The sequence below is a fragment of the Hypanus sabinus genome, unplaced genomic scaffold (genome assembly GCF_030144855.1).
Source record: "Hypanus sabinus isolate sHypSab1 unplaced genomic scaffold, sHypSab1.hap1 scaffold_62, whole genome shotgun sequence".
In the NCBI taxonomy this organism is placed as follows: domain Eukaryota; kingdom Metazoa; phylum Chordata; class Chondrichthyes; order Myliobatiformes; family Dasyatidae; genus Hypanus; species Hypanus sabinus.
Genome location: NW_026781476.1, coordinates 963,740 through 974,340, shown reverse-complemented (window position 1 = coordinate 974,340; position 10,601 = coordinate 963,740). Strand labels below are relative to the sequence as shown.

At 47.1% G+C, this 10,601-nt stretch overlaps 1 protein-coding gene across 3 annotated transcripts in view; it reads right to left on the bottom strand.

The window, feature by feature from the left end:
- Positions 1 to 4,901: 4,901 nt before the first annotated feature.
- The window catches only part of LOC132389667 (NACHT, LRR and PYD domains-containing protein 3-like), a 49,890-nt gene continuing 44,190 nt past the window's right edge, over positions 4,902 to 10,601 (bottom strand). For all 3 annotated transcript variants that reach the window (XM_059962205.1, XM_059962204.1, XM_059962206.1), the window contains 6 exons: positions 7,932 to 9,669; positions 6,721 to 6,807; positions 6,377 to 6,547; positions 6,049 to 6,219; positions 5,726 to 5,893; positions 4,902 to 5,561 (listed from right to left, as the gene is read on the bottom strand). In XM_059962205.1, the coding sequence (XP_059818188.1) occupies positions 5,474 to 5,561; positions 5,726 to 5,893; positions 6,049 to 6,219; positions 6,377 to 6,547; positions 6,721 to 6,807; positions 7,932 to 9,669 (2,423 nt within the window). In that variant the 3' untranslated portion in view covers positions 4,902 to 5,473. The remainder of the gene's footprint in view (positions 5,562 to 5,725; positions 5,894 to 6,048; positions 6,220 to 6,376; positions 6,548 to 6,720; positions 6,808 to 7,931; positions 9,670 to 10,601) is intronic.

Sequence of the window (10,601 nt, the reverse complement as noted above, 5' to 3'; positions counted from 1 at the left end):
CGGCTTCCAACCTGACAGACAGTTATCCACCACTACTCTCTGGCATTTCCCACCCAGCCACTGTTGAATCCATTTTACTACTTCAATATTAATACCTAACGATTGAACCGTCCTAACTAACCTTCCGTGTGGAACCTTGTCAAAGTCCTTACTGAAGTCCATATAGACAACATCCACTGCTTTATTCTCGCCAACGTTCCTTGTAACCTCTTCAAAAGATTCAATAAGGTTTGTCAAACATGACCTTCCACGCACAAATCCATGCTGACTGTTCATTATCAGACCAAGTCTATCTAGATAATTATATATATCATTTCTAAGAATACTTTCCATTAATTTACCCACCACTGACGTCAAACTGACATGCCTTTAATTGCTAGGTATACTCTTAGAACCCCTTTTAAACAATGGAACCACATGAGCAATACACCAATCCTCCGGCATCATCCCCGTTTCTAACGACATTTGAAATATTTCTGTCAAAGCCCCTGCTATTTCTCGACTAACTTCCCTCAAGGTCCTAGGGGATATCCTGTCAGAACCCGTAGCTGCTTTTATATTCCGTAAAAGTGACAGTACTTCCTCCCCTTTAATTGTCATAACTTTCATAACTTTCCAGGTTGTTTCCCTTACCTGGCAGAATTCAATATCCTTCTTCTTAGTGAATACCGAAGAAAAGAAATTGTTCACAATCTCCCCCATCTCTTTCGGCTCCGCACATAGCTGTCCACTCTCATTCTCTAAAGGACAAATTTTACCTTTAAATTACCTCCATTTCTCTATTACATCCTTCCCAAAAAACAAATTGTCCCAATCCACTCCTTCTAAGTACTTCCACATCTCCTCAAAGTTAGCCTTTCCCCAATCAAAAATCTCAACCCTGGGTCCAGTCCTATCCTTCTCCATAATTATATTGAAACTAATTGTATTGTAATCACTGGACGCGAAATTCTCCCCAGCGCATACTTTAACGGACAATCTTTATGCCTCACTATCCTTTAGTTATTAATATACATGTAGAAAGCCTTCCGATTTATTTTCACTTCACTTGCCAAAGCAACCTCGTATCTTCTTTCACCCTGCTCTCAAATTTACGTGGTCCCTCCCTTTTCTTGATCTTTCAGTCTCCATCCCTGGAGACGGCCTACCTACTGATATCTACTGTAAGCCTACAGACTCTCACAGCTACCTGGACTATTCCTCTTCCCACCCTGTCACTTGCAAAAAGGCTATCCCCTTCTCTCAATTCCTCCGTCTCCGCCGCATCTGCTCTCGGGATAAGGCTTTTCATTCCAGGACGAAGGAGATGTCTTCCTTTTTTAAACAAAGGGGCTTCCCTTCGTCCACCATCAACTCTTCTCTCAAACGCACCTCTCCCATTTCCCGCACCTCTGCACTCACCCCATCCATCCGCCACCGCACTCGGACTAGGGTTCCCCTTGTCCTTACCTACCACCCCACCAGGCTCCAGGTCCAACATATAATTCTCCGTAACTTCCGCCACCTCCAGCGGGATCCCACTACCAAACACATTTATCCCTCCTCACTCTTTCTGTTTTTTGCAGGGATCACTCCCTACGCGAGTCCCTTCTCCACTTGTCCCCGCCCCCCCATCTCTTCCCAACGATCTCCCTCCTGGCACTTATTCTTGTAAACGGAACGAGTTCTACACCTGCCATTACACTTCCTCCCTCACCACCACTCAGGGCCCCTGACAGTCCTCACAGGTGAGGCGACACTTCACCTGTGAATCGGCTGGTGTGGTATACTGCGTCCGGTGCTCCGGTGTGGCCTTTTATATATTGATGAGACCCGACGCAGACTGGGAGACCGTTTCGCTGAACACCTACTCTCGGTCCGCCAGAGAAAGCAGGATCTCCCAGTGGCCACATATTTTAATTCTACGTCTCATTCCCATTCTGATATGTCTATCCATGGCCTCCTTTATTGCCCTCCCCAGACTACTTTCAATACTCTTACTATCTTTCCTTTCGGTTAGTCCTGATGAAGGGTCTCGGCCCGAAACGTCGACAGCGCTTCTCCCTATCGACGCTGCCTGGCCTTCTGTGTTCCTCCAACATTTTGTGTGTTGTTTGAATTTCCAGCATCTGCAGATTTCCTCGTGTTTCCTCGTATCTTCTTTTAGCTTTTCCAATTTCCTTCTTTAGATTCTTCTTATATTCTTTATATTCATTGAGCACCCCATTTACTCCATGCCGCCTATGTTTATTGTAAATGTCTCTCTTTTTTCCTAAACAAGTTTTCAATATCCCTTGAAAATTATGGCTCTGTCAAAATTTTTACCATTCCTTTCAACCTAACATGAACATAAAGATTCTGTACCCTCAAAATTTCACCTTTAAATGACCTCTATTTCTCTATTACATCCTTCCTATAAAACAAATAGCCCCAATCCACTCCTTCTAAATACTTTCCGATCTCCTCAAAGTTAGCCTTTCTCCAATCAAAAATCTCAACACTGGGTCCAGTCCTATCCTTCTCCATAATTATATTGAAACTAACAGCATTGTCATCAGTGGAACCGAAGTGTTCCCCAACATTCCTCTGTCACCTGACCTATTTAATTCCCTAACATAAGATCCAACACTTCCCCTTCTCTAGTTGGTACCTCTTTGTATTGCTGCAAAAAACTATCCTGCACACATCTTACAAACTCCAGACCATCTATCCGTTTTACAGTATGGACTCCTCAGTCTATGTGTGGAAAATTAAAATCTCCCACAATCAGAACCCTGTGCTTACTGCAAATGTCTGCTATCTCCTTGAAAATTTGCTCCTCCGATTCTTGCTCCCCATTAGGTGGTCTATAATACACCCCTTTATGTGTTACTACACCTTTCCCATTCATAAATTCCACCCAAATAGCCCCCCTAGCTAAGCCCTCTAATGTATCCTGCCAGAGCACCGCTGCAATATTTTCTCTGACTGGCAACATAACATCTCCCCCTCTTGTCCCTCTGATTCTATCACACCAGAAGCAACGAAATCCAGGAATATTTAGTTGCCAATCACTCCCCTCCTGCAACTATGTTTCACTAATAGCTACAACATTATATTTCCAGGTATCATTCCATGCTCTAAGTTCATCCACCTTTCTTGAAATGCTCCTAGCATTAAAATAAATTATTTAAAAAATTCTGCACGTCTTCCTCTCTGTTTATTTCTAACATTATAAAGAACTTACTATCTTCATTTTCGTACTTCTCCCATACATCTGTTCCTAAACTCTGGTTCCCCTCCCACCACCCCGCACCCCATATCAAAATCTACTGGAGCCTCTCTAGCAAACCTACCTGCAAGAATATTTGTCCACTTCCAGTTCAGATGTAAATCGTCCCACGAGAACAGGTCCCACCTTCCCTGGAAAACTGCCCAATTACCTATAAGTCTGAAACCCCCCCTGCTGCAGCATGGCCTCAGCCACGTGCTGGTCTGCACTATCTTACTATTTCTAAACCCACCTGCATGTGGCACTGGTAGCAAACATGAGATTGCTATCCTGTAGGTCCTGTTCTTTAACTTGGCACCTAGCTCCCTAAACACACCTTTCAGGACCTCCTCACTCTTCCTGCCCACGTCCTTTGTGCCTACATGGACCACGACATCCGGCTGCTCACGCTCCCTCTTGAGAATACTGAGAACTGGATCCGAGATATCGCGGACCCTGGCAGCAGGGAGGCAACAGACCATCCGGGATTCTCGATCTCTTCCACAGAAACTCCTATCTATCCCCCTAACTACCGAATACCCTATCACTACTGCTCTCCTCTTTTCCCTCCTTCCCTTCTGGGCTGAGGGTACAGTCTCGGTGCCAGAGACGCAACCACTGCAACTTGTCCCTTGCAGGTTGTCCCCACCAACGGTATCCAAAATGGTATACATTGTTGATGGGAACAGCCAAAATAGTAAAAAAATAATGTTTAAGTGAAAGGCCATAGGGCTCTGCTCTTCCTGCCTATTCCCCTTCCCTCTCCTGATTGTCACCCAACTACCTGTCTCCTGACTCCCAGGGGTGACTATCTCCCTGAAACTCAGGTCTATTTCTGCCTCTGCCTCCCGAATGATCCGGAGTTCATCCAGCTCCAGCTCAAGTTCCCTAACATGATTTGTCAGGAGCTGCAGCCGGATGCACCTTTTTCAGGTGTAGTCATCAGAGACAATCGTGCTCGCTCTGACTTCCCACGTACTGCAAACGGAGCACTCAACTGCCCTAACTGCTGCCCCCATTACCTACTCCTAAGCTAATTCGATTAATTAAAGGCGCTTATTCAGCCTTACCTCACGTGGAGTGAAGCTCGCACTCAGACTCTGCTCGCTTTTTAAATCCCCCCTTCGCCGGCTTTCATGCGCTTGCGCAGTCGTGTCCCGTTCAACCTCGCCTCTGCCTGTTCTCGCCGAAGCCTAATTGAGCCAAAGCCGTCCCACTCTGCCACAGTCCACTCCGACAATGGCCGCTGTATATGACGGTCTTTCTTTTAAACTTTCGGCGCGCTACTTCACCGCCTGTGCAGTCTAGCCTCATTGTCCCAAAAAAAAAGCAGCTTCCTTTACCTCTTCCCTCTCCGCCTCTTGCTTCGAGTTAAAGGATCGTTGAAATCTTCCTCTCCTTTTTAAACCTTTGGTGACTACGTCAGTGGACTCACGTCTGATACAATTGTACCTTATAACTGTTTGCGGGGGCAGGAGGGGGTCAGTTAGCCAGGAAGGGGGTTGGGTGGAGACGAGATCCTGGGCACCCAGATACTGCCAGTCCGACCTCCCTCAGCCTGGAGCTGAGACGCTACTGTGTCAGTGTGAGGAGCTCTGACCCTCTGTTGCAGTGCACAGGGTGCGGGGGGCAGCAGAAACCTCAAATAAAACTCGAGTCCGACACCAAGACAGGAAGTTACAGCGGTTTATTGATTTCATCATGACGAATGTAAATTAAACAATGTGTGAACTGCTGACGTGCGGGAATAAATAAGCTGCTCCCGACTCACTCACAGTCACACACAATTAACTGACCGGCGACAAGGAGTGACCGGTTGAATAATCAGTCCCGTTTCTCTCCGTCACTCTGCATCGGGGAACCGATGATTATAAAATCACACTTCAGGGCCGTGTCCGGGATCGCTGCAGATCCAGGGTCACTGCCGAGGGATTTGTCCATTTAATATCATTATATCGGCCAGGCTGCCGAATGCACCGTCCTCAGCAAAGGGGGCAAAAGGATTCTCTCCCGGGATCATCCCCCCCACTCCGGGACACCGGTGTCCCAGACTGAGCCCCGGCCCCTTTGCTCTTCCTGTCTATGTAGTTCCCCGGGGTCTCAAGTGGGGAGTCATGAACATGCCGGATAACAGTCAGAAATACGTCACTACGGGATCGCTTCCGCTGTCACTGAGCTCGAGGTCGGAGACAGCTCCGTTAGAACAGTTGGGAATTGGGCGGGGAAGTTCAAATATTCAGCTGTTTACATGGACACTGTCAGTCTGGGTCTGGTTTCCTGTAGACATCTCAGTTCCTTCTCCCCGGTCCAACTGAACCAATTCCCATACAGTCTGAAACAGATGGAAGAATAAAGATGAAATAAACAGATCACGCAACAGTGTCAGTAACAGGGGACCGGGGTTAATGTTTCAACAACACTCACAGACAAATATCACCAGAAAACCCGCGGATCCGATGGTATTTTATCACATTGAACATTAACACAAACACTCACCCGATCCACTCCAGACTCGGGAGAGCCAGTATGAGGCCGCGGAGAGCGGGGACAGATCGGTCTGTCAGCGAGTTGTAACCAAGGCTAAGCCCCGTCAGTGATGGTTTGGCACTGAGAGCGGAGACAAGATCCGCGGCACCAGAATCTGTGAGACTGACTTTGTCCAGCCTGGAGAGGAGAGAGAGTGAGGGTGAAGGACACAGAGAGACAGGAGACGGTACAAATCTCCGGTGTTTATCAGTAACACAATTACGGATCACATTAATGTTCAGTGTCAGACACCCAGTGACTGTAAACACAATCTCCCACAGCCTGGTACTTACCACAGTTTCTGTATTTTACACTCCGGGTTCCTCAGAGCCGCAGACACCAGTTTCACTCCTGAATCTCCCAGTTTATTGCTACCCAAGTCCAGCTCCATCAGCGAGTGGTTAGTACTGAGAGCGGAGACGAGATCCTCGGCACCAGAATCTGTGAGACCGACCTCATTCAGCCTGGAGATGAGAGAGAGAGTGAGCGTGAAGGACACAGAGAGACAGGAGACGGTACAGATCCCCAGTGTTTATCAGTAACACAATTACTGATCACATTAATGTTCAGTGTCAGATACCCAGTGACTGTAAACACAATCTCCCACAGTCTGGTACTTACCCCAGTTTCTGTATTTTACACTCCGGGTTCCTCAGAACCGTAGACAGCAGTTTCACTCCTGAATCTCCCAATTTATTACTAACTAGGTCCAGCTCCATTAGTGATGATATTTTACTGAGCGGGGAAGCGAGATCCTCGACACCAGAATCAGTGAGACCGACAGCCCCCAGGCTGGAGATGAGAGAGAGAGAGAGAGAGAGAGATAGAGAGGGTGAAAGACACAGAGAGACAGGAGACGGTACAAATCCCCAGTGTTTATCAGTAACACAATTAGTGATCGCATTAATGTTCAGTGTCAGACACCCAGTGACTGTAAACACAATCTCCCACAGTCTGGTACTTACCACAGTTTCTGTATTTTACACTCCATGTTCCTCAGAGCCTCAGACACCAGTTTTACTCCTGAATCTCCCAGCTTATTCTCCCCAAGTCTGAACACAAACAGAGAAATTGGTGAACAAAGTGATTCAAATTGTGGGTCTGAGGGAATTTCTCTCACTCGGATTTTTCAGGAAACATTAAGCCCTTCAGTAAATCACTGATCGGAGTTCCCATCACTGTCAATGTCCCTCACTGACCAGCTCCAGGGTATTCACCAAGTGTCGGTAATTTAGTCTGTCGGTGTGACCCTGTAAACTCCACATATTCTGTCCCATTCCCAGATGGTCAGAAGAGTGTTCCTGACATGTCAGGGACAGAAAGGGCAGGGCCGTAGGGTCGGAGAAATTCTCACAGTGAGAATGAATTTGAGTGGGGAATGTTGATGAGACATTGTTGAAGCGATCACCTGAGGAAAAACGATAGAAAGACTGAAAGTTCCCACAGGAGCAAGAGGATGGGGAAGAGAGATCCGACAGGAAATAGGTCGTGGGGAAGAGAGATCCGAAGGAGGATCGGATGCTGAGGTAGATCGCTTGTGAGCGGAAGGTCTGAATTAGGGCCCATATATAGAGGACATAACCATTTGGGGGCGGGGTAGTGCCCACATTGACACAGGTGGACTGTTGGTGATAGTCACAAATGGGGAACGGCAGGGGAGGACAATCTCACAGAGGGAATTCTCCCAATCTCACTGGGACAGTCCACTAACTTTCTCTTGTCCTTCACAAGGAAGGCATTGTAAAGCTGGAACAGTTTGGTGCTGGTCTCCCGTTCCTCACCGGGAAGGGGTTGTAAAGTTTGGACAGTCTGCTGATGGTCTCTTGTCCATCGGAAGGGGGTGTGAAGCTCTGACCCACCTATTGCAGTCAGTGTTGGTTTGGGCGTCAGTGTCTGAGAAGTAACACTGTCAGTAGACATGTCACAGGCAGCGAGAAACACGGCCAATCCTGTGATTTACCACCATTAAACCAATGGCTGATCTGATGAAGTCTCCAACATCCCTTCTCAAGGAACCACAGACCCTTCCCGTTCTTGGGGAATTACTGATCGATCCCCTGGCATTTGTCACAATTCTTCAAAATTTGATTTACTGCAGTTTTACCCAAATACCTTGAAATTGAAACAACACAATGGAACAGTTTCACAGTTCAGAGTGAGAGATAAATCAAGTTACCTCAAGTCCTGGCACTTGTAGAGCCAGGGTCCCAGCCGCTGGATTCCTTCACACTGAATGTAACAGCCCTCCAGGTCGAGCTGCTTTATTGTATCACAGAGTCCGATTGCATGAGACAGGACCGCGCAGTCAATCGGGGTCAGTGTCATTCCACTGAATGAAAGTGTTTCCACAGATTCAAGTGCGGCCTGAGCCAGTCCACGATTCTGAGACTCAAACAGGTAGTGCAATGTGTTCAGGAAGCTCCTTTTATCAGCTTCATTCCATGTGTTACCACTCTGGCATTTAACCTCCTCCTTCACCCAGTCAATCACCCGGCAGGTTGTTTGATGAGGAAATGGACCCAGAAACTCCTCCAGGCCCCGAGCAATCATTGGGGAGGAGAGACCAGCAACAAAACGGAGAAATACCTCAAATCGCCCATCTGTTGTGTTGTGGGCTTCAGTGAGGAATTTCAGGTTATCCCCGGGATGTGGATTCAGGAATTGTGCGACTGCAGCTACAAACTCTTGGATGGTGAGGTGTGGGAATGTGTACACCACACACCGGGCAGAATCCTCTCTCTCTAAAAGCTCCATTAGAAAACCGGACAGGAACTGGGAAGGCTGCAGATTGTAGTTGATCAAATCTCCATCTGTAAACACAATCTTCTTCTCGGACACTCCTCTGAAGGCCATCTGACCAACCCTGAGTAACACATCACGGGGGTTCTCAACCTCACGGCCGTGGTTTTTCAGGATGTTGTAAATATAGTAGGAGTACAGTTGGGTGATGGTCTTGGGAACACTCTGTGGGTCCCTGACTCTTTGTGTGAAGAAGGGGCCCAGTGTCAGAGCGAGGATCCAGCAGTAGGAGGGGTTGTAGCTCATGGTGTACAGGATCTCGTTCTCCTTCACGTGTTTGAAAACAGCTTCCGCAACCGTCTGATCTTTAAAATGTCTCATGAAATATTCCTTCCGTTCCTCACCAACAAATCCCAGGATTTCAGCCCAGACACTGATCTCTGCCTTTTCCAATAAATGTAACGCAGTGGGGCGGGTGGTCACCAGCACTGAACACCCTGGGAGCAGCTTGCCCTGGATTAAATTGTACACAATGTCAGACACTTCACACCACCACTCGGGATCTGGGCACTGGTGCTTGGGCTCTGTATCTCTCCGACAGTCAGCAAAATCGATTCTGTGCTTGAATTCATCCAAACCATCGAATATAAACAGCAATCCCTCTGGGTTCTTCCAGACTTCTCTCAGGATATTCCCAAAGTAAGGATACTGATCCAGAATCAGTTCCCTCAGGCTTATTCTACAGTTAATGGAGTTTAACTCTCGGAATTTGAAACTGAAGACAAACTGGAACTGTTGGAATATTGTCCCCGTGGCCCAGTCATATACAATCTTTTGTACCATTGTTGTTTTCCCGATCCCCGGGACTCCGGCCACTGCTGCCGAACTCCCAGATTTGGATTTACTCCGGGAAAAGCTGCTCTGGAACAGCTGATCAGTCCGGATTTTCTCCAGCTCTCTGCCGAGATGTTTCTCTCTCCACTCCTCGTGATCTCTGCCTCTTGCCAGCAGCTCGTGTTCCACCAGTCTCCGATCTCGAACAGTAGAAATGACCGTGAGCTCAGCGTATCGATCAACCAGCTGGAAAACCTTCACCTTCTCCCGCATCAGGATCGTGTTCACTCTCAGTGTTTTAGTTTGTTCCCACAGAGTCTCCTTGTGTTTCTGTTGAACATCTTCCATGGGAACAGACAGTGGACAAACTGTTAGATGCCTCACCTCAGAACTCAGTATTTAAGCACACAAGAGTTAGCTCAGAGCTGTTGCATTAATGGATTAATCAATGGATGCTCCTACAGTAAAGTAAATATGATTAACAGAGCCCTGACTGGACAGAGAGGCCTGGAATAGATAAACACCAGATATTCACATTTCCACATTAACTGTGCTGTGAAGGTGAGTATTTCCCTGGTAGTTTACTGACCCCCGACTGTCCAACTACTGTCAGAGCTATCTTTGTTGCTGTGGAAGAACTTTGAAAGCCGGATGTTTCATGTGGCGTATGGAGACGGAGAAAAGGATCGTGGGCATTCTATGAAAGGAGCAGGTTAGGCAATCACAGCTTCCCCTCCCACCCACCATCACTGATTCAAAATACAAAGAAGTAGCTTTATTGAGCAGCACGTGCACTGTCGGTGAGGGTTGTTGGGTGAGAAAATGTCAATGTCTTGTTCAGGAGATTGGGACTGTCAGCATTTTGACACAAAACGAAAACATTAAGCCCCCCCCCATCATCATAGATGCTACTCAGCTCACTGAATTCCTCCGGAAAATGGTTTGAGACGGCAGATCTATTGTCTCTTAAAGAGTATGAGCTGCAAATGCTCAACAGATTCAAGATTGAAGATACTCAAGTGCAAAAGAACAGGGCATAATTTTTATTCCGGATGTGATGCAGCACATAATAGCTCAGATAAAGAACACAATGGAAAACACAATAAATATAAATACATACGATACAGGAGTTACTTTGACCTCAGGTGGTTCTGGCAGAAAAGTTTCAAATCGTGCTGGTGGTGGGGTGGGGGCTGTTAGTTGTGTAGGGGTGGCTTAATCATTGTTGATCAGTCTTACTACTTGAGGAAAGTAACTGATTTTGAGTCTGGTG